The following is a 25231-nucleotide window of genomic DNA, read 5'->3' as shown; positions in this document are numbered from 1 at the left end:
CAGCAGTATTTCGCAAGAGCCTGAGAGTCGAAAGAGAACGCCACAAAGGCTAGTTGCGAGATTGTTGAAATAATTGATTAAAAAAATAATAAAGCAAATGTGACGCACAGAATGGCTAGCTAAAATTTGCTTAAATATATTGTTCTACTTAAAGGACGTCAGCCAAGGTCTGCCCCCCACATTTTTACCACAGCAAATCTGGCCCCCTTTGCAAAAAGTTTGGACACCCCTGGTCTGCAGAGATGCACTCTTTCCGATTCCCGACTTCAGTCCTCACTAGGGCTGGGCGATATGGCCTTAAACATGTATCACGATAAATTGAGCAGATTTATCTCGATAACGATAAATGACGATAAATTCGGCCAAGCGTACTGTTATATAATTTGAAAATCTGAATCAATGCATGAAATACAGATTAACTGTTTCTTGTTGATTTATTTACCAGCATTCAATTTCATATACTGTATTTAACAATTGTACATGCAGTCTAAACATTAAGTTTATAAAAATGTAATGTAAGCAATAAGAATTCAAGTATGAACATTTATAACAGCGTGTATGACTTGAACAATGTACATTATCAAAATCAATATGCCTGTGCAAACATGTCATTGTAACACAAATGACTTGCAGCTTGAACAGTACACTTCAAAAAGACAACTTATTGTTAATGGCTGCTGTGACATAATTATTAAATACAAGTGTTTACATTATGGTTTCAGGGTCCCCCCCCAGTGCATTTTTTAATAAATGCACGCACAAATGAACCCCCAAACAAACAGAGAGAGACACACACACATTAAAGCTATATTGATCTTCTTCAAATGAAACGCTTAAGATTTTATGATAGCAATAATGACACAGAAATAAGCACATACAGAAAAATAGCTGGGGCCATTTCTCGGTCATTATAAGTTTCGCCGTTGGATTGTACTTTAAGCTGAATGCTTTACCATCACAAAAGCTATCAGAGGAATCACACACAGACAGATACAAAATAACGCCACATAGTAATTGCTAAATGCAGTCCGTGCCCAATCCACTCATTAAGTTCAGCCGTTTCGACAAGATTAGAGCCGCTATCCGACTACATCACGTTCATTTGTAGCGTTAGCCGCTAGCTAGCAATAGCCTGGCTACCAGTAGAAAGCACTGAAAGCACCATCTCCGGAAATCGTGAGAACAGCGGGGAGGACAACGGGTGAAAGCCCGTCTGGATGCCACCAAGAGTCTACTAAATGTCGGTTAAAAGTTTGGTGAACCTCCCTTAAGCCACACTCCATCACGTTTTGCTTGTAGCGTTAGCTGCTAGCGTTAGCTTACTGGGCTTTTGTTTGATTGGCTCCTTGATGATCACGTGACTCCCTACGTAAGCCCATTGACTGTTTCTTAAAGGGGAATGAACATAGACGAACAACACAGAATCAAAGCGGGATGAAAAGACTATATTTTCTTGTTTTATTAATTTACCGAATTTACCGACATGGTCAAAATTACGTCGGTCATCGTTAAGAATTTCGGTGACGGTAAATTTTCGGTTTACCGCCCTGCTCTAGTCCTCACTTTTATTTTACCGTATCAATCCATGGAAGAAACATTTATTCATCATGATGAAACGAGCAAGTTATACAGCAGCCTTTGAAAGAAAAGTCATATCTGCTTTGTTTTCTCCTGGATTCTGTTAAGCTGGAGAAGTTGTCAAATCATATTATTACCGTACATATTGCCAGTTTACGGTAATGTTTTGAACTACCAATGTTCTATGCTTGTGCTGTGTTTCACCAGTCAGTAAAATGAAATTTCTGTATCTGTACACGAGCTCTGTTTTCTTGTATTCTTCTAATTATTTATGCTAAAATTAGGGTGCGCGTTATACATGGGTACAATAATTTTCCCTAGATTTTACAAGTAAATTTGGGGTGCACGTTATATAAGGGTGCGCCTTGTGTTTGAGAAATTACAGTAAGACATTTTTGATAGAAGGAACCTTCTACCGCCTGCTGATTGGAGGATAGCTCTTCTTGCCACACTCGTGAAAACATTGTTTCCCGTCAAAAAAGTTATTAGTGATGTTCTTTTCTCCTCTCTTATTGAGGAAATTAAGTGTATTACAGACAACGCTTTGGAAATGGACTTACCTACAAGAATTGCTTTGCATTCCACCATAGTATTCTATTCAAGCAGGTTTGGGCATGTCCAGAGGAGAGATAGTAAGTATATTGGCAAAAGGGTGCTGGATTTTCATATGGCAGGCAGGAGGTCTAGATGACGACCAAAGAGGAGGTTTATGGATGTAGTTAAAGAGGACATGAAGGTAGGAAGGTTACTGTATCAGAGAAAATAATGGTTGTTACTAGTGTTACTACATGCCTAGGGTGACAGTGTTGTGAAGTGAAGCTATTGGGTGAGACACACATCGGGATGGCAAGGAATATTCCTTCAGAGACTGTGTGTTTAGGGTGGACACCTGCCCTGCTTTATGCGAGAGAGGCCCTGACCTTAGCAGCTATAATATCAGTGCTAGCTTTGACCCTCATCCGGCCAGTTGGGTGCTTTAAAATGGGTGAGGGAGAAAGGGGACGTGAGGAGTAGTAATTCTGTCATTGTAAGGCAGAGCTGTCCCTCTTTGCCTCCCCCAGAGCCATCGACTATTGAGGGGTGAGTAATGTGAGTAATGGAGAGTAATAGGATCCAGATAGTGATTGTGACCATAACCCTATTGTATCCTATGTCAGCAGGGTCATAGGTTACCCACCATGCATACTGGTCCTGGCCTCACCCAACGCATTTGGGCCCTAAATGAGTTTACCCAACACTAATTACCAGGGGCCATGTTGCCTAACGGGCCTGACAGCTGCCGTTATAGTCCTCACACCGTCAAGTCCTTTAACCCCATACTGACGTATACCACACTTATTTTACCCTTTTCAGTTCTACTGTCAGTCAGACAGTCAAGATTGCTTGCCTTCCATTATAACAGGTCAGCATAAAATCTGTTTTAAGTCACTTAAATGTCTTTGGCCACTTGGAAAACTGTTCATGTTAAGAGTCATGTTCAGTGTTGGTACAATAAAACCAAAACATTTTTTGTCCAGCTCAGATTGAATGAAAAATTAAACATTAGGCCACCATCACCACCATGGCTGTGATTGTGGATTTTTATTTATTTATTTATTTTAATGCAACCGGACAAAAGAGGCGTTTTGGGGTGCAAACAAAAACAAAGAAGCGATACATAAAACATGATTAAAAATACATATGTTACATAATGTAAGTAGCATTGCTATCATGATATGACCATTCTTACCAGAGGACACAATGTGGGGGGAGGGAAACCAAACAACCAGCAACCGAGGGACAAGAGGAGTTGGGGGGCAGATTAGATTGAAAGTTAGGTAGGTGGGCAAGCAGTCTTGGTAATGTGTATTGGGGGAACATCCTCAGAAATGGCACTTCATGAGGTGGGAGTTGACATTTCTGGGCCACAGAAATGGACACTGCGAGGTCAATACATTGGAAGACGAAATGCAGGCTTTCAAAGACTGGCCAACACCCGGCTCGTTGCAGGAAGTCAAAAGCTTTCTGTCTTCTTATTAACAATGATTTGTGAAGGAGTTCGTCTGTCTTGCTGCACCCTTATTCCGACTACTGCCGGAAGGGGTGCGCTTTGTTTGGACAGAAGAGTGCCAGTCAGTATTTGCCTCACTGCAGAGTGCACCGGTGAACTGAGTTGTCACTACCCCATTACTAAAGCCCCTTTCACTCACTCCGAAACACAGGGACAATCGCGGAATTTAACCGTGCAGCAGTTGTATGTGAAAACAATTTCCGAGGCGACTAACACGGAAAGTACCCAGACATTTCACGGGTCTCATCTTAGTATCATGTCTGGGACTTTCCCGGGAAGCGGTGTGTGTGAAAACAAGCGTTAAATCCCCAAGTCACAGCACGATGAATGATGTCGTAAATATCATGGCGGGTCGATCGTCACTTCCTTTTATTAATCTCATTAATCTTATTATTTATTTTATTAATCTCATCTTAAATTAAATTGCTACGGGATCGTAGAGCCAAAGAAGAGATGCGTTCAAGGTTTATTAAATACATATTTGCTACTACCACCAAGATCTGCACCCGCGACGACTCCACCTGGGCCCGCCCCTAGGGATGGGAATGGCGTACCGCAAGCAACACGTCACTTCCGCTCATTAATATTCATGGCATTAGCTACGGTTGCTATGCAAGGACAAGCCACCATTTGTCCCTAATAGGAAATGAATGGAAATCGTGTACGAAGGAGATGTTTACAGCGCTAAACCTACCAATTCTCTCCGAAAATGATGTGCCTTGTGCCAAATTGACTGGCATAGATGTGGAAGAACATAAAAATGTTCAGTTAAAGAGATGGCTTTAGCGTCGAAGGCTGAGAAAGACGAAAAAAACGAGCCGACCCAAGCATAGCTTTAGCTTTTTTTTTATCGACGCGACTGACAATGACATTCTCCGGTTTCAACAAGCTATCCTTTACCATCAGCCCTGTCTTTCTTATATATCCTCTGGTTGTCCTACGTCTCTTACCGTTCTTGGGGGTAATTTAGTTTGCTTTGTGTAGCGGTCGCAAATGCTACTCAGTGACAGCCAACGAACACTTAAAATTTTTTCATTGATAACACATCTTAATCCTATAATTTATTTACACTTCCCCCTTACTAAAGTTGTTTATATATATAACAGAAATGGTAACAGTGGCAGTCAGATACCATTGTAGTTTTTTCAGGTCATTCATTGTCAGACAGAAGCAGTACGGCACAACGTTACGCTAAAAAAAAATAAAGTAAAAATATAAAAATGGCTTACCTCTTTGTCCTCTGAAAGACCATGCCAACCCAACATAATGTTTATTGCATATGAAACATGAATGGGTTCGCCGAGCTGGTGTTAAAGTCCGCGCAAGTTGATTCGGTTTTCACATTTTTTCCTCCCGAGTTTTTGGTTTCCGGGAACATATGAAGAAAACATCCTTCATGGTCGTAATGTCTAGAGTCGTTTCTACAAGTTCCAAAAAAGCAATGCGTGATCACCATGTTCGTTTTTGAAAGATTAGCGGCGAAAAGTAGCACTTTTTACATGGGGTCTATGCGAGGGCGGGTCTATAATGTCCCACTTCGGCTTTACTTCTGCTTTACGATGCGACGTCACGGTCTAAAAATAGCCTGCGTGCGGTACGCCATTGATAGGATTTTTACGATTACGATTCCATTATCGATATTGCTTAACGATTCGATTCTTTATCGATTCTCTTATCAATTCTAATTTGGGAGAAAACAAGAACAAACGTTTTGATTGGCATTAAGTTTGTTTAATCAGAAGTCACAACCTTAAAAACTCACAACAAGGTCAAAAGAGGTCCAAAACCTCAATATTAACTGTGGCAATAAGTGGCAAATGCACAAGAATGTAACATTTTACTGAAACATTTTTCTAACAGAAATGAAAAATATTGGTATATATTGGCATATAGGTCGTTGGTCTGCCGTTAGCAATATGTGTTAAACTTGCAGGGGTCCCCAAACTTTTTCCAGTGAGGGCCGCATAACTTTTCCCTTCCCTGATGAGCGGCCGGGGTCAGTTTGTAACAGAAAAAGTGTGACGATTGCAGGAGTGCCTAAATGTAAAAAATTATTGTTTTTCAGAATGCCACAATCAAATAACCCTTTCTGGATATTTCACGGAACAAAAGTAAATAAAATAAAAATGATAATATAATATAATAATAATTAATAATAATAACACTATTAATCAAATAGATAATAACCAAATAACCCTCTCTGAGTTCCTCACAGAAAAAGGCCAGAAAATAATTAACACTATTGAGGAAAAAAAAAAAAATCACAATGCTCTCTGGTATTGTTCAGGGGGTCGGACCAAATGTCGGGGCGGGCCTTAGTTTGGGGACCCCTGTATTATTTACCAGTATATTGAAATGCATGCCTTTTAGTTTTTATGGTGCTCTCACGCTCAAGTGGGGGCGCCCTTGCGCTTCCTCACGCGAAGAAGAACGCGCTCACATGAAGAAGAGCGCGCTTACACGCGAAGAAGAAGAAATGCCGCATCCAAGCGAGTGAGCGAGTTAGTGAGAGAGGGAAGCACTGCTACGACCTTACGTTCTTTCTTAATGTTTGTAAAATATTTACAGAGGCAACGCCTGTATGTATCATCTTTTGTGTTGTTGTTGTGTGTTTCCACTCGCGATCGGACACTTAAATCCAGTTGTGTAGTGATTTGAACGATGTGCTAATGCTAGCGAACGCATGCTAATCATGTTGTTATTACTGAATTAGCAGCTAATCATCGCTGATTTACGTTGATGCAAACCTGTTTGTTATTGGGGACGAAATTGATTTGTTTCATTTCTATTTTTAGTTTCACTCTTCAAGTGATGGTTGAATAAAGTCAGCAAATTATACCAACGTCTTCTGTATCGTCATTTCGGAGTTTAGCTAGCTGTGTAGCTGTCTCGGTGAGGACAGTGCAGTCTATTCCCTCCCGATGCAGTTATCTCCACCTTCCCTCCCGATGCAGTTATCTCCACCTTGCAATGATTGCAAGTCGTTTTGTTGTAATTTTTCCTCGTGAAGTGAAGACACACTTTCGAGCGTTTGAACCTACATGCTGTCATTGTTATGTTTACGGCTGCAATGCTTGTGCTAAACCATCGTAACCTTTCATTTTCACCCTCTTTCCTGGTGAAGTGTAGCCAAACTTTGGAGCGGGTTCCTGGCGCCATGCTAGTTTGATGTGTTTGGACAACAAGACAGTCACGACGCAATATGCGTCTTCAGGACTCGTTAAAGGGATCGTTACGGCTTTTTCATTGTGATGTCGAGCCCATGAAACACTAGGAACCGGTTCCGAATTGGAATCGGATTTCGATTCCCATCCCTACCCGCGCCCAAGGCTTCCGTGCGCACCGCAGCAGCCTTCCTACTCGGCAGGGCCTGAGGCGAAGGGAGAGAGCGAGCCTCTCCTGTCGCTGCCCCGCAAACAAAAATACCGTAATGTACACGCGATCGCAGAAAAGGGGGAATAACACAATGGGTCTGTGACATTAGAACCGAGAAAGAGAGTCCTTCAACCATCTATGTGTGGTTTATTTTGTTGCAGATGTTAGGGTCCGCTATTGCGGAAACACGGTTGTACTTCAAAGCAAAAAACAACGGAGGGAAGCGTTCAAGGGTTTATTAAATACATATTTGCTACTACCAACAAGATCTGCACCTGCGGCAGCTCCACCCGGGCCCGCGCCCGGGCTTCCGTGCACAACACGGTGGCCTTTCTACTCTTTAGGGCCTGAGGCACAGGGAGAGAGTGACCCTCTTCCCGTCGTTGCCCCACAAACAAAAATACACGCGATCGTGATTGATAAGCTTGAATTGGCTGCAGTTACGACGTCGGGATTGCTCACTCTGGAACAAAATGCGATTTGACCAACATTGTGACAGCCGATGCCGACCAAAAATGATGTAATGTCCCGGTCATAAAATTGCGCCAGCAGCCCTCTCCACACAGAGAGCGCTAGTGGGCAACATAGGACAAGTCTGTGAAAGTGTCCGACCTGCATCATTCTCGGGACATCTCTACATATGTGAAAGCAATGACGCAAGTAAATCCCGAGTCACCTTACACAGGAATTTCCCTGGATATGTGTGTGTGTGTGTGTGTGTGTGTGAAAAGGGTTTAAGTAACCCCTTATTGTAAACTGATAACTTTCTTTCAGTAACGAGCAATGTAACGCGTTCATTTTTCAAAACCAGTAATCTGTTTAAAGTTAGTTTCCTTAGTGTCTATGTGTTACAATTTTTGTTATTGCGTCATAATGTATGTAGAATGAAGAATATTGTAGTCATGTACGGAGAGCATTTTGAATAGAAAATGTTAGAAAGGGTCCCATTACGCGTTCGTTTCCATGATAACCGCTCATAGTTACTTCCCGTTTTGGTCTCGCATCACACGCGCTAAGTGTTTTGGGACTGAGAAAGGTGTGAGGAACGCGGGTGCACATTCAAGCCGAGTGCCACCACCTGTTGAGATGTGAGAGGTAATGTTAATTTGTGTGTGTCCATGAATGAACGTATGTTCCAGCGATAAGTTGCAGGCGCTACATGTGCGGCCGTTTCGTAACTTTACTGTTGCGACGCCGAGTAGTCATTGCTCCCGCTCGTCCTCACCAAGTCGACAAGAATTGTTTTACATCATAATCGTGTTGCACATTTATGCCGTGAAGTGATGTATTCATTTAGCATCTTTGGGATGTCCGATTGAGTGTAAAGTGCTTAGTTGCCACCACGTTTTGTTGCCAAATTGACCGTGTGTGTACGGCGTACTTCCCGGTTGTGTGCACGCATTCACGCCCGCCCCCACCAGAGCCTTGTAGAAAGAGAGTAGTGACACTCTCTTATCTCGCCGCTGGTGGTCACATGGTTCATGTATAGGCGTGAGTAGTTCCAAGCACAAGCAGTGCTGTAATGGTTTTCTATGGAACTTATAGCGGTGATTGCAACATTTATGGGAAAATGGATGAAATCACGCATCTAAGTACTTGTTTGATTATGTTTCAACAAATTCCATGCAATTTGTCAGTTATTTGTGAGTCTTAGGGCTTCAGAGTGGCTAAGCTAGCACAAGTCAATGGTGGTTAAAATGAACTCCATCAACTAATTAACCCCCTGCTAACTCGAAGATTAAGCCCTATGTGAAAAATTCTGATCTTCCCCTTTAAATTCAAATATCAGAAATTCAATTACACGCAATGACATTTTTCTGTTGTCATTCTTATGTTGAGGCAGCAAGGGAGAAAATTTGGTAAAAAGTAACCAATAAATTTCATTTCAAGTAACTTACTTACCATGATAACAAAGTAATCACTAAAATTACTAGATTACTTTTGTGAGGCATAATCAGTATTTAAATTACTTTTTCAAGTAATCCATGATAACACTGCTGATGAATGCTCTTGTCGTATATTATTGACTTATTAAGTTACTGTAATAATGTCTGTTACAATACTTTTGCTCACTTGAAAACTGGGTGGGTTCAAAGACATCTTTCCTGGGTAGTTTAACACATCTTGATGTAAAAACCACGAAATGAAAGCTGGAATTCTAAACTTCTGTGTCATATTTTTTTCTGAAACTCAAATGTCTACAGTATTTTTCAGAGTATAAGTTACATAAACCAAAAATACATAAAAAACCCAACCCAAAGAACAGATATTACATTTTGAGGGCGACTAAAAATAATGTGGTAAGTAACATGCGGGACAAAGTTTACTCTTACAGGCTGCTCTTCGGTCTCGTAAGCCGCACGACTTCAAGAGATGGCTCGCTTTATTAAATGCAGCACACGATCTGCTGAACAAAGAACTCTCAGCAATAGTGCTTTAACAAATTACCCATCAACCTTTACACATACAGTCTCAATCTAAAAAAATTCATAAATTGAGAACCCTGATATTTTAATGCTTAAGATGCACCTGTATACATACATGTATTTACATAACAAGGATTTTTGTTTGATTCATTGGTTTAAATACTTTTATTTGTGTGTTTATCTGCAGTTCCTTTGTAACTGGTACTGCTTGTTGTAAGAACCTCTCCCCGCTTCGCATCTGGGATGTTGAACGGTAAGTCAGGACACTACAAACAGCCAAAAACAGCCACATACCATAACAATTTGAGATCTACAAATAACCAAGACTGCCTATGTAACCAAACCGTTATTCCCATAGCAAACGTGTGATATCAAATTGAGCTTCTCATATTTGTCTCATTCTGCGATCATTTTTTCTAAATTACTTCTACTAAGGGTATCTCAGCAGCAAGATATGAACTAAAATAAGACAAGACATCCCTGATATGCATCTTTTGTCTCACTGGTGTACTGTCCTTTTTTTTTTCATCTCTTGCTCCTATAAGTGACCCTTAGACAAATATGAGAAGTTCAAATTAGTCTCACATACTAACTCACCATATTATGGGTTAGATTTTTTGTTCTCTTTTCTGTAGTACAAGGACTCAAAGAAGCATAGTTGCATAAATTTGGTGTGAATGAGCATGTACTATACCCTGACTTTCGTATTTCCCATTTCCTTATTCTAATTATTGAAGATGATCCAACAAATGCATTTCAATGGATAGAAAGTATTTCAAACTATCAGCCCGCTGGTCTAATTGGATCGGATGTCTATCACTATCAATGGCAGTCAATGACTGAATACTTCGAAATCAAATTAATTAAATACATTTTAAAAAAACATCTTCATCACCCGATTCTGATCTTCTAAAAATTACATGATTGGGTACGATTTCCGATCACATGATCGGATCGGGGACATCCCTAATTTATTCAGCAGTTTTTATCGAGTCCATCGATCAGTTGTTGCAGCCTTAGGACGCTTTCACACTAGCGCTGTTTAGTCTGTTTTAAACAGACCAGAGTTCTTTTTCTCAGATAGTCCGCCTCGTTTTGTAAAAGTGAACATGCATTTGAACTCTACTTCGGACTAAACAAATGAACTCTGGTCCGCCCAAAAAATCGTGGGTCTCGGTCCGCTTTAAGCGCACCCGGCTTCACTTGTGAATGCAACCGGAGCAGGGTGCGCTTTTGCTACTTTAGGTGCAGCGTCACTGTGTGGAGCTGTGATGCTCAAGGCTTTGACGCTTCTCAGAGTGCATCCTTGGAAGCGGAAGTACAGTGAAAGAGGACAGATGATTAACCATGCCCAAATGTTGTTATGCTGTGCTAAGCAGTTGCATTTGAGACACAGAATCTGGTTCAAATGTGGCGCTTGTGTTTTGCATGCTGGTCCTGAACACACAGTGTGAGAGAGCAGATGTGTGTGGGATGGGAAAGTTTAACTTTCTATGTTCAGTTGTTGTTTGCATCTCCTACAGCGGACAGTAGCCGTGTTGTGTAGCACAACTTCTAAAATAAATGATTAAAAACCTGACGAAGCTTGGGACTTCCTTGTTGTTGTTCCAGTATTAAGGAAACAACCGGCACCTGAGGCTCCATGTTTCGGTTGTTTTTTCCCCCTTTTTTCTGGCAGGGATGTGGGGGGATAGTTCGGTTGGTGCAGTGGGAATGCTGAACCTTTTCAACAAGTCATTTGCAAGTGCTGTTGCAAGGCAGCTCTTCAACCAGACCCTGGTCCTCTTGGTTTAATTTGAAATTGCCCTTAGTCTCCACCATACGTCATCATCTCAATGAGAAGAAGCACTATAGGACGAGAACAAGAAGAACTCCACTGCTGACTAAGAGACATGAAAAAGCCAGATTGCAGTTTGCAAATGTTCCTGAGTAAGCCTCACTCTGAATTTACACCGCCTGCAGTGGCGACACGGATGCGTGACAACTACGAAAACTTCTCAGGTCTATTTCTACCGGTTGTGTTTTTGCTACGAATGTCTGCGGCAATCAGACAGAAAAAATCACGAGGGCTCTCACGAGAAAGCACAAATTCAGGCGTAATCGCGCGATAAGGTGTGAGACTTTCGTATAAACATAGAGGTGATATTTACCAGAGTATGTACGATGTACGTCCCACCGTCATACACTTGAGAATAAACGATGGGTAATAAGTGCAACATTTGTTTTTTGGTGTTTTATCACGAAACAAATAATAAAATAGTCAGTATAATAACCATGATCCTCATTGACAAAGTGCTTTATTATGAAAGGAAAACAGTACTTTTATTTTTTTTATTGCGTTAATATAATGTTTTCTTCTGTTTTTAACTCTGGTCAATCTAAGGGCTTAACATGCATTTTAAATATCTGGTTTAGTCGATTTATAGTGCGTACGACAGGATTAAAATAGTCTAAAATAGCATTATTATGTGAATTAGAATCACATTTTGAGACGATTCGACTATATACAACAATTTGGCAAAGCGCAGATGACGAGAAATTTTCGCCACGCCTACCAAAATAGGGCTCTAGCGTCCCCAACAGGAGGATGATGCCGGCAGGGTCACGGTTTCATCTGATTTAGAATTCAGCCCATTGAGGGAAAATTAGTAGTAGTAGTATTTGTAGTAATTAGTAGTATTTAGTAGTATTTTTCCCCAAAAGCAAAATAAAGGGTATGGTCATGACAAATAACAGTCTTGTGCTAAATAGAATATGAAATAATAAAAATGCATTTATTCAGTACGACATGGCAAAATTACTCCATAATGGTCAAAACCGTCGACTTCACCTTTACTGTCGCACCTCCCAAACGATATTTTATGCCACCGTAGTTAGTTTTGTCATTTCCCTGCCCCGGCTTCGAAAAATGTAAACAAACCAAGAGGCGTGACAGCTAGCCGACATGCTAACCCGAACCGAGTGATGTTTCAAAGTCTTCCAAGCGAAAAATCACGCAAAACTACCCGGATCATATCACACGGGTGGTTGTCGATCGTCTTCGCCGATCGGCAACCTGCCCGGCGGCGAGCAAGTTGGAGCTCGACGTTCCCTTGCTTTGGGCAGAGGGTCCGTTTGCGGGGAAGGAGCTGAAAAATGACCACTGGAAAAACTGATCGACGTCGGAGAAGCACATATCTACTACATGGTCAACACAAATATGGCATAAAAGAATGCTTTACTACACGGCAAAGACGTAAACAGTGAGAGAGTCATACGAGAGCGGCTGCAGTACATGGCAGGATGTGTCTGAGGAGAAATTTTCTACATGATCAAACGTAAGTAAGTAGTCCTTTATTTAAAGAAAGTTTGTAGCGTTTACTTAGCAATCGCTATATTTGTGGCCATTTTTAACACAAAGTTGCAATTTCTGATAGGGTTGAAAATTTGACAGAACACCGGGCACACGAAGAGCCAAGTACAACACTCTCCTGGCGGGGGGGTGTGCGACAAGACGCAGGTTGTCGGCCGAGTGGCATACTCTGTGGACAAGAAGCAATTGCAGCCACAAGATGCAAGCCACCTCCGTATTAAAATGTGTGCCATGATCCCAGTATTTGACATAATACAAAACACAATATTTACTCACTTCCTCGTAAGTCCAACGGTCCCACAGTTGTAGCACACTTGTCTTGGCCGATCTCGGGGTGAACGGAAACTTACTGAAACCTAAAAAGGCTCACACGCCTTTCCTTTGGTGCAGCTACAAAAGCCTGCAGCTGTTTGGCTGGCGTGATGCAAAAAAATAAACCAATTAATCCACAAAACCAGCTGAATCCACAGTCCATCTGCATGTTAAAAAGCAATGCTGTATTGTGAGATGCTGACCCGGGTGATGTCACATTCGCATTTGTCCTAAACCCGAGACTGAAGCCAGTCATTTTCATAGCGCGGGATTCAAAAATTCATTATGTAAAACAATTGCTTCTACACACATCCAAGCAGTCCATTTCATTCAGGAGCATAAAACACCGCGTGAAATATGAAATAAACATGCTTTTTGGTGTCATACGCACTTTAATGTTTAGCTTTTTTTCTTTCATGCAACTACATTTAATAACTGTAACAAAATAGAGCTTTGAGCTGTTTAAAATGAGGATGTTGGAAAATTACTGAGTGTGAAAGGCATGGCTTGAAATGTATTCATCCCAACAAAGCCCCTGTAATTCCTAGTTCTCACAGGTCAAATTAAACGAGACAACACCGCTGACAATGCATGGATTCTTGGTCCCAAGGGCTGCAAATGAGGAGAAGGAAAGGATTGATGGGGCGGAGTGAGAAGAAGTACAGGAAATTGGGCAGGAAAGAGCAGGAAATTCCAAAGACTGCAGTAGTTTAGGAAAATTGAAATATGATATACTCTATGCAGGTTCTTCGTATTTTGCATTCAGATTACTTTGTGACACGACCAAACACGGCTAGGATGCAGGTTGACTAACACGTACAAGAAGTAAATAACTGGAGTAATTGGATTTGTAAAAAGCTTAGCATCGAATTTTGCTGCTTCGAGGATTCTTTTAATTAGAGTGCCATTGTAATGGTTTGTTTTTAAAGTGTTTGATTTAGTTTTATTCATTTGGGTGGATATACTGCCCTCTAGTGGTAACAGTGAATGACATAACTCATCCCACATAGCTGGATCCAGCTGCCCCCTGTTAAGACCAACATAAGGTTTTAAGTTTTTGTTTGTGCTAATATGATTGATTATGCATTCGTACTTTAGGTTAGAGGTACAGTATATTTTGCAGTTTTTGTGGGAATATGTGTTTGAACGATTAAAAAAAAAAGCATTTTATAGCATTTAAGCGAGTGGACTTTTGCGATGTAAGTTAAGCAATGGTTCTTATGTTATACTTTGATCCTTATTTATTTTTTTATTATACTGTTTGAGGCCATGGTCAGGTATTTTAATGTATTTTAAATGCATTTATTGCTCTTGTGAAATGAAATTGCAAATCTGCATAGTTTGAAGAAACACTCAGGAATTTTATTTTGTATTCGCATTTAACGCCAATCGATAGCTGCAACCATAGTCATTTCATCATGTTCCAGTCATCCAAGACACGTTTTTAGCTCGTCAGCGTTACGGTGTGTCACAAAATTGAGTACAACCCTCGTATTTCTGCCCGCAAAGCCCGCAAACAGTTTGCTGGATACATTTCAACAAAGCACATGGATTACTGGAACCATGTCATATGGTCTGATGAGACGGGCGGGCTTTCTTGTGTACCGTCTTCAGAAGAGGCTTCCTCCTGGGGTGACAGCCATGCACACCAATTTAATATAGAGTGCGGCATATGGTCTGAGCACTAACAGGCTGACCCCCCACCTCTTCAATTTCTGCAGCAATGCTGACAGCACTCCTGTAACGAGTCACATGACATTTTGGAAGGAAAATGACAAGCAGTACTCAATTTGGATATTTAGGGATGTACGTAGTTTCTAAGGGGTGGTACTCACTTTTGTTGCGCGAGGTTTAGATATTAATGGCTATATTTTGAGTTGTTTTGAGGGGAAAATAAATTAACTCTATTATATAAGCTGCACACAGACTACTTTTCATTGTGTCAAAGTGTCATTTTGTCAGTGTTGTCCCATGAAAAGAATACTTAAATATCTGCATAAATGTGAGGAGTGTACTCACTTTTGTGATCCACTGTACATCAAAAAACTGTTCGTCAACGACATATTATACGAAAACAACACTGATCCCAACTTTGAAGCCTGACTTCACTCATGACTAAATACAAAGGGTGGAGAGCAGTGATTCCTGGCCATCACTCTCAAAGATTCCCCCCTGTTTCTTGAGAAAGGGGGCTCCCTTGTTAGACTCCATTGGCTTCACTGCAAGTTTCCATGCATTCCTCATTCCTGAAAAGATTGGCTCAAATATCTGGGCTGGAAGCTCGGTTATACAATTTGTAGTGCTGTTACATTTGGAGCGTAATATAATTTTGTCTTATTTGATTACGGATCCCGACAGTACCCCTCTTTGTCACTCCAACAGAGGTGCAGGGTAAATTGGCTGGACATGCAACAGGTTAGGAAGCTCCTCTCTGTTTGTTTTAGTGAGTAAAAACCTCAGCAGGACCACTATTCTCTACTTGTCAGACAGCTTTTGACACCCGGATTTCCCCGTGCCTCCCCATGGTCCAAGACCTCAGCCTTAGCATAGCCTCCAACCACTAATACACACAGACAGTGCTTTAATTAGCAGCCCTCACACTAGATAATGCCCTCAGCTTTTTCCATTTTTTCCTTTGACAATTCATTAATGATTCCTCCTTTCACAAGCTGTGTGTGTGTGTGGGCCCTAATTCCAACCTGGCCCCTGCAGTGAGACCAGACAAGCTTTAATCAGGACATAGACTCTGTGTGTCACACAGCTAGTAGGCCCTCACGACAATCACACTCTGTGACTACCCCCTTGTTTGTCCACTTTACAAAGTATCCTATGCGATGTATCTGTAACTAATTTTTCATTTAAGAAAATATTTATTAATTTCCCCCAAAATATGTCATTTATATTCAAGCCATTTATAGTTTCACAGCTCTTCAAAACGCAGAGATGTTGTTAGGTTTTTAGTGTTCTGAGTCCCAGGGAGCGTATGTAGTAGTTTGAATTGGCTTCTGGGAAATTCAATGGGTCCCCAATAAAAATATAAATTTCTGATACGACTCTATTTCTTCATTGTGCCATATTAAACTTCTCTAATAGTGATAATGGTATGATGGCTATATTTAGGAGATAAAGTGCACATCTTAGGCTAGGTCATGGGTGTCCAAACCGGTCCTCAAGGGCCGCTGTGGGTCCTGGATTTTGTTCCTACCAATTGAGCAAAGACCGTTTAAACAATGAAGTTTCTGCTAAAGCAAGCAGCACCTGACTGCAATCAACTGATTACACTTGTAAGAAACCAGATTGGTGAAAAAGTGTCGTCTTGTGGGAAAGAAATCCAGCACCCACTGCGGCCTAATGTGGAATAGTTTGGACACCACATACTGCAGGTCTTAATGCACAATTTTTTTGTAATATCTGGTCTTTTTGCATGCCCGTTCAGACTGCCATTTTCAATCGCAGCCCAGAAAGTGTCGCGCATTCATAGGAGACCTACAGTGGGGAGAAGAAGTATTTGATACACTGCCAATGGGAAAACCCATTGGCAGTGTATCAAATACTTCTTCTCCCCACTGTATAACAGATAAGTGACAAAATCGCGCGGAGTAAAGTGACCCGCATGAGCAGGTGTCGTAAAATACGTCACAAGAAACAAGCGGCAACATATGCTAAGAGAATTAACATGGAGGTCTGTGACGTCGCTGTCAATGAATTTATGTTGAAACTCCTAAGCTATACAATTAGCCGAATGCATCCACAGACATCTATTTCCCACGCTACTCCATCACGTGAATTCACCTGGTGCTAAGCAATGCAAATTACCTTCATTATCGGTCGCCCGAATTCAGATTTGGGAGACTTCAGAGTTCAGACCGCAGCCACATTCTGGAAAAATTTTGCCCAGATTAGATTAAAAACCACATATGACAGTGACCAAGATCGGATTTGAAATGGCCCAGTTCTATGCGACTTGTCCCGTTCAGACCGTCAAGTTAAAGTGCATGTGACACGAAAAAGCATGTTTATTTCATAATACACGCGGTATTTTAAGCTCCTGAACGATATGGACAGCTTGGATGTGTGTGGAAGCGATCGCTATATTTATTTAGTTTTTTTAATCCCGCGCAATGAAAATGAGTGATTTCCGGCTTTGGTCTTGCATTGAGGAGGAGGGCGCTGTGACGTGTACGGTAGAAGACGTCCTCTTCACTATACAGCGTACTGTTGTGTATGAGGATGAAGGATTCAGCTGATTTTGCGGATTAATACGTTTATTTTTCGCATCACGCCAGCCAAACGGCTGCAGAAAAATCATTCTGTATGAGGGAGAGGCGTATGCGCCTTTTTGAAGTTTCAAAAGGTTCCCATTCACCGTGGATATTTACTGTGGGACCATTGGACTTATGAGGAAGTAAGTAAACATGTTGTTTTGTATTATGTCAAATATTAATACAGCAATTACAAAGTAAACACTACAAACTTTCTTTAAATAAAGGATTACTTACGTTTGATCATTGATAGGCATGTAAAAAGCTCTCCTCATGCTCATTAGCAGCACGTTAGCTGCACAACAACTGCAGCCGCCCTCCTCCGGGGAACGAACTGTAAATTGCTCTCCGCCGGGCGGTTTGCCGATCCGCAAAGACAATCGACAACCCAGTCGTCATGTCAATAAATCCAGGCTAGTTATGTGTGATTTTCCGCTTCAAAGACTTTGAAACATCACTCGGTTCGGGTTAGCATGTCGGCTAGCTGTCACGCCTTTTGGTTTGTTTACATTCTCCGAAGCCGGGGAAGGGAAATGACATATGTCCGATTTAGGTGTCATAAAATATCGTTCGGGAGGTGCGACAGTAAAGGTGAAGTCGACAGTTTTGACCATTATGGAGTAATTTTGCCATGTCGTCCTGAATAAATGCATTTTTATTATTTCATATTCCATTTAGGACAAGACTGTTATTTGTCATGACCATGCCATTTATTTAGCACTTGGGGAAAATACTTGGATAAAAACAATATCCTGTAAAAATATTGAAGTAAAGAGACAGAAACAATGACATTTTGCAGCTCTCTTCGTCGTGTTTTCCTCGTTGTGAATAGTTCCCCCTCGACGGGCTGACTGGTCCTTCTCAAGCCATTTATATAGCTATTGGGGAAAAGTACTTGGATAAAAAGAATATCCTGTACAAATATTGGAGTAGAGAGACTGAAAAAAATGACATTTTGCGGCTCTCTTCGTCGCGTTTTCCTCGTTCTGAATAATTCCCCCTCAATGGGCTGAATAGTAAAACTGATGAGCCCAGTCTTCCGCTGACGTCATCCACCTGTTGGGGACGCTCAAGCCCTATAATGGTAGGCGTGGCTAACCGGCAGATTAAAAGACTAATTTCTCGTCGTCTGCGCTTTGCTAAATTGTTGTATATAGTCGAATCGTCTCAAAATATGATTCTAATTCACATAATAATGCCATTTAAGACTTTTTTTCTCCTGTCGTATGCTCTTTAATGCCACACTCGAGTCAGAAAAACAAAACAAAAAGAATCAGATTTTTGCATTAAGACCTGCGGTATGAGCCTAGCCATAATTAAGTACCGATCAATGATATTTCAGAATACTTTTGTTTACAGAAACAACATTTTTTGTAGCAAACCACACTGCAAAATAATCGCTCAAATTTTGGCCATTGACTTAGTAGCAAAATGACTTCAATTGAACATTTAAAAAAAAGAAATTGTCATAATAAAGTATTTTAGGAGCAGAAATGAATGTACTACCATCAAAGCATTTGTTTAAAAGCAGACAAAATTATTCATAAGACGAGTTCAACAACAGGTAAATCTAAATTCATACAAGACAGCTGAGTATTGCCTAATTAGGAAACCCCTCAAGACTTCATGTTGTCGGCATGACAACCTCATGGACAAAAAATGTTTCAGGATCTCGGGGGGAAAAAATCATTTCTTTACACTGAAAGGGTGAGGGCTACAAGATCAGTAAAGCTTTACTAGTCATTCAAAACACAGTACCAAAAGTAGTGCAGAAACTTAAAAGAGATGGAAATACAATCACCTCGGTGGCAATCCACACCATCCAAGGAAAATGACACTTCAACAGGAGCATCACCTGATTATAAAGGTAGTAAAAATGCCTTGTAAGTTCTCTGTAGTTGGCTGGAGAATTAGAAAGCCAAACTAGGATGAATGTTTCCAGTCACATAATATACAGTTTTAAAATCTACCCTTATATCTACTTACCGTGTGACCATTCTAGGTAGAATTATTATACAGTATGTTATTTGAATATTCACATGGTTTGAACACATAGTCTTTGTGAAATAAAGCGGCAGATCCAGGAAGACACTATTTGATTTTGAATTAACATGTTCATAACTTGTTGACAGAGTGATTTGTTTTGCGTGTGTGCAGCATGTGCTAGACCTCTTGGTTTTAGTGTTTCGGAGAAAATGAGGGGTCACTACCCCACACAGGCTCCAACTCAGCCTAATCAAGGACTCCCCATTGGCTAAGACTATGTCATGAGACCCGGGCAGTGAGAAAGCTCTCACCCAATACGCCGCCCTGTGGAGAAGGTCCTGGTCCAATAAAGTGGCCCCCTGGGGTAAACTGAGGGATTTACCAGCCAGACCCTCTGGATTGAGCTCCAGGGCAAGGAGGGGAGGCGAGTCAGTGTACAGGGCTACTTGGTCGCCAAGGCTAGCAGTCTTCTTTAAATGGTTGCTACGGGGCAAGTATCAAATGTGTGAAAGTCACACACAGTCACGGTCACGAAGAGTATTAAATGGCAACAAAGAGACGGTTATAATGCAATAATACGCACTGCTGAGTGCAGGTTATTCTCCAATAATCAAGAGACCCACAGTAAGCTGTACAGCGCTGTGATCACAAGAGCATGGTGCTACACTAAGTTTGACTCTCACTCACGTTCACGCAGGTCACACCACATCAATCACCATACACCACATCTAAAACACACTTTTTGTATCACATTAGCACAGTTTGTGTGTGGCTGACTGGTTTTTACTCAATTCCACACTTCTGTTCACTAAGCAAAACATGACTTGGGTGTGTTTTTTTTTTTTTTTTTTTTTATATATATTTCAAATCAACAGCATGACTCAAAATCTAAATTGCAATTACTGGTGACACTATTGCTACTTTTACATTCAGCATAAAAATAAACTTTGGTCGTGGTTTGAAGCTATAGTATCGCTTTGATGTGAGTGCACTCTTGTCAAGTAAGTCTTTTTTCAAATGTGGTCCTCTGCATAAAAATAATAATCATGATATCTTAAAATGACTTGTTACCGCGCAGTACATGTCACATGAGTGACACGACCAAACACTGCTACGATGCAGGCTGTCTAACTAAACATACTATAAGCAAATGCCATACATTGTGAACCTATAACAGAAACTGACAGAAAATGTTGCATTTTCGCCTCGTCAGACAAAAACTGACAATCATCCTGTTATCTTACAGTACAGGAAACATTTTTAGCTTGTCAGCGTTACATGATGGTCATTAAAAATATGTCAACGAAATATTTTCGTTATCATCATCGTTATGGAAAACAAGGTCGTACGGAGTAGACCCATCAAAACAAAACGGATGTTTCAGACACAAATGTCAGGCTTCTGATAATTAGGTTTATTTCTCTTTACTCAGTACTTTGCGACAATAATATACTATAATGATATAATGCTTTAGCATGAACTACTGTGTCAATGCCTGATGACAAAGAGGCAATCAACCTGTGGCACTGCGTAGGTGTAAGGGAAGTCCATGTTGCTTTTATAGGTGCCTTCAAGTCAGGTGAATTATTGGGTCCGGTCTCCCCATATCCTCCTCTTGAAAATAGACCGTAAATTTTCGATGGGGTTCAGGTCAGGGAAGCTTGCTAGCCAGTCAAGCACTGTGACACCATGGTCATTAGACCAGCTTTTGGTATTGTTCGCAATGTGGGCAGACACAAAGTTCAGCCATAAAACAAAATCAGCATCACGTATCCCTACCATTTATACATTCATTGTATTACTAAGCATAGGAAAACAATTTACAGGATTTCAGTAGCGGCAAGGTAAATTTAAGGATATAAAAGAGGGGTTTTTTTTTGTTTGTTTGTTTGTTTGTTTTTTTGTTTTTTTCTAAGATACAGTGGGGCAAATAAGTATTTAGTCAACCACTAATTGTGTAAGTTCTCCCACTTGAAAATTTTAGAGAGGCCTGTAATTGTCAACATGGGTAAACCTCAACCATGAGAGACAGGCTGTGGAAAAAAAAAACAGAAAATCACATTTTTTGATTTTTAAATAATTTATTTGCAAATCATGGTGGAAAATAAGTATTTGGTCAATACCAAAAGTTCATGTTGCTGGTATTTTGGCCCATTCCTGCATGCAGATCTCCTCTAGAGCAGTGATGTTTTGGGGCTGTCGTTGGGCAACAAAGACTTTCAACTCCCTCCACAGATTTTCTATAGGGTTGAGATCTGGAGACTGGCTAGGCCACTCCAGGACCTTGAAATGCTTCTTACGAAGCCACTCCTTTGTTGCCCTGGCTTTGCGTTTGGGATTATTGTCATGCTGAAAGACCCAGCCACGTCTCATCTTCAATGCCCTTGCTGATAGAAGGAGATTTTCACACAAAATCTCTCGATAAATGGCCCCATTCATTCTTTCCTTTACCCAGCTCAGTCGTCCTGGTCCCTTTGCAGAAAAACAGCCCCAAAGCATGATGTTTCCACCCCCATGCTTCACAGTGGGTATGGTGTTCTTCGGATGCAATTCAGTATTCTTTCTCCTCCAAACACAAGAACCTGTGTTTCTACCAAAAAGTTCTATTTTGGTTTCATCTGACCATAACACATTCTCCCAGTCCTCTTCTGGATCATCCAAATGCTCTCTAGCGAACCGCAGACGGGCCTGGACGTGTACTTTCTTCAGCAGGGGGACACATCTGGCAGTGCAGGATTTGAGTCCCTGGCGGCGCATTGTGTTACTGATAGTAGCCTTTGTTACTGTGGTCCCAACTCTCTGTAGGTCATTCACTAGGTCCCCCCGTGTGTTCTGGGATTTTTGCCCACCGCTCTTGTTATCATTTTGACGCCACAGGGTGAGATCTTGCATGGAGCCCAAGATCGAGGGAGATTATCAGTGGTCTTGTATGTCTTACATTTTCTAATAATTGCTCCCACAGTTGATTTCTTAACACCAAGTGTTTTACCTATTGCAGATTCAGTCTTCCCAGCCTGGTGCAGGTCTACAATTTTGTCTCTGGTGTCCTTCGACAACTCTTTGGTCTTGGCCATAGTGGAGTTTGGAGTGTGACTGACCGAGGTTGTGGAGAGGTGTCTTTTATACCGATAATGAGTTAAAACAGTTGCCATTGATACAGGTAATGAGTGGAGCCTCGTTAGACCTCGTTAGAAGAAGTTAGACCTCTTTCACAGCCAGAAATCTTGCTTGTTTGTAGGTGACCAAATACTTACTTTCCACTCTAATTTGGAAATAAATTCTTTAAAAATCAAACATTGTGATTTTCTGTTTTTTTTCTCCACATTCTTTCATGGTTGAAGTTTACCCAAGTTGACAATTACAGGCCTCGCTAATCTTTTAAAGTAGGAGAACTTGCACAATTGGTGGTTGACTAAATACCTATTTGCCCCACTGTATGGAATTTATCATAAGCCCATTTATCCTCTTTTGAATAGAGAAGGGAATTAAACAATTTCACAGCCAGACACTTGTGTACATTTAACTTTCAATTTCTTACTCCTTTCCTTTCTATCCAGGTTGGTGTGTTTATGCAGTCTAGGTTCAGCTTTCCGTCGCGGGGCTGGTGTTTTGGATATGGTGTTTGAGACACCGTTTCACCTCTTCACCTGTGGCTATGACACATTTATCCGACTCTGGGACCTTCGCCAAAGTCCACAGTAAGTTCAATCAATCTTAAATTAAAAAAAAAAAATTCCGACTCAAGTCAGGCATTAACTTGACAGTCTAAACGGAACAGGTCGCATAAACGTCACCCATTTCAAATCCGATCTAGGTCACGTTCGTATCTGGTTAAAATCCGATCTGGGCCACATGTTTCCAGAATGTGGCTGTGGTCTGAATTGTCAAGTCTCCCAAATTCATGCAGCAATTACGTCAGCAAAGAGCGAGAGGCACGGAGGATGGCAACGTTGGAGGAAAAAAAAAAAAAGGCGGCAACGTTGGAGCTGTACATTAGCGTTAGCGCCTAGCTTAAACTCGGCTTTTTGGGAAGAGGCGGGCTTGACAACAGTCATAGAAAAATAAAATGGGGGATAGAGGATAAGCCTGAGAATGCTCGGTTTTCTATTGTGCTCCAAATGAGCAATATTTCAAGATCGCTTACACAGCTGTGAGTCGGGGCAAACTGTCCGTATATGTGTGCGTCATGCACACACAGTGCGTACATGCTATCAATCCATATAAACTTTGAGTATCAGACTAAACGGGCATTATTTATGTCCGTTATTTGTGTCTTCTTTTTGGAAATCAAAATATGATTACCTTCGAATAATATTGAGCCAGCATTTGTTTTGATGCTCCTGCGCATGCGAGTCAGTTTGCACAGCGCATCTCGGACTGCGAATTAGTGCACATGTGTAATACATGAACAGGCTCAATGGACAAAGGCAGTCTGAACTGGCACGCCAAAAAAAACATATAACAAAAAATCGGAATTGTGGTATGAACCTAGCCCTCTTGACAATAAATACGCGTGTACTGGACATGAACTAGTTTTGAACTAATTAAGGGTGAGTTAGGAGAATAGAATAGAATAGAATAGAATAGAATAGAATAGAATAGAATAGAATAGAATAGAATAGAATAGAATAGAATAGAATAGAATAGACACCAAGTGCACACGAATACTCACTGGAACGCATGAGAGTTGTCCATAAGGATCACTCGCCCTAGTCGTTAGCGACTTTTAACTACATCATCACAATGCGCTGGGCTGTGGAGCAAAATGAAATGAAAAACGTAATTTTAAAAAAAGGGAACAATTGAAGCTTACATTACAGGGCCATACCAGCCAAAACAAACACACTGTGAGACAGTTTCTTTCCAAGAGCTGTCACCATACTCAAGTTTGCTCTGAAATGTCACTGTCATTGCACTGCTAATGCCACAACATTGTCACATACATCTCACTGAGTAATAAGTTCTCAGACATCTCTCTCAATTTGGGTACTGCGTAATATGAGTACTGACTTTGCAATATTTGCTTAGCTGTATTATAGCATTTTTGCACTGTTACATCAACATCTATGTACAAACTATTAAGTCAGCCATCTGCCTTCTAATCTGAGAATTGTAAATTATCATACACGCGCTGTTATATTACCACTACATCACCACTTGCTGTTAGTTTCTTATTCATTTTATTCCCACTCTGTGTACACTGTAACCTGTGTTTTTATATTAGCCTATTGTACTTTTGCTTTTGTTTTATGTGGTACACATTATGGCGAAGCTTTAAATCTACTATAAATTTAAGCCTTTAACTATAAAGGCTTTCAATTCTATTATATTCTATGCTTGCAGGATCTTGGTTTGGGGAAACGCTCACAGAAGACTTATTTTATAATGTTTTGTTTTGTTTTGTTTTGTTTTTTGTGATGGAAACAGTGAGTTACTGACTAATAGGATGTCAAATAATGCTTAATTCATTGAAGAGTGATTTTCATTTGGGACAGCAGGTTTCGTTGCTATATTTTGGGGTGGTGGAGTTCAGCCAAGTACAAGTAATATGATCCGATTGGCAGATCACCCTGGGGATTTAGAAAAGGGTAGGGTTGGGGTAAATCTTTCAAGAGGGGGTCTCTTTAGATATCAATAATTAATAGTGTCCACTCAGACCAGCATCAAGAGGCTCCCAGGGTCATCTTGGAGGTTTAAGTTGTCTGAAGATTTCAAGAAATATCAAAGACAAATTCATAGTCCCACATTTTGTGATTGATGATATCGATCATCCTTATATTTTAATTTTAATCCAGTCATTAGCTGGTATAACTGGCACAAATGCTTTATTACCACTCCTGATAAACCAAAAACAGGAAGAAAAAAATGTCTTGGTTTCTTTTGCTGCTTT

General features: G+C 40.8%; 1 protein-coding gene across 4 annotated transcripts in view; it reads left to right on the top strand.

Annotated features, from left to right (window-relative positions):
• fbxw4 (F-box and WD repeat domain containing 4) overlaps positions 1-25231 on the top strand; it is a 65122-nt gene that overhangs the window by 19384 nt on the left and 20507 nt on the right. For all 4 annotated transcript variants that reach the window (XR_009064629.1, XR_009064628.1, XM_057848251.1 and 1 more), the window contains exons 6-7: positions 9617-9682; positions 22899-23039. Coding sequence is in view for 2 of the 4 variants with exons in the window: in XM_057848251.1 (XP_057704234.1) it covers positions 9617-9682; positions 22899-23039 (207 nt within the window). In the remaining 2 variants the exon portion in view is untranslated. The remainder of the gene's footprint in view (positions 1-9616; positions 9683-22898; positions 23040-25231) is intronic.

The sequence above is a fragment of the Corythoichthys intestinalis genome, chromosome 10, assembly GCF_030265065.1.
Source record: "Corythoichthys intestinalis isolate RoL2023-P3 chromosome 10, ASM3026506v1, whole genome shotgun sequence".
Taxonomy (NCBI): Eukaryota; Metazoa; Chordata; class Actinopteri; order Syngnathiformes; family Syngnathidae; genus Corythoichthys; species Corythoichthys intestinalis.
This window is presented reverse-complemented; position numbering and strand designations above follow the sequence as displayed.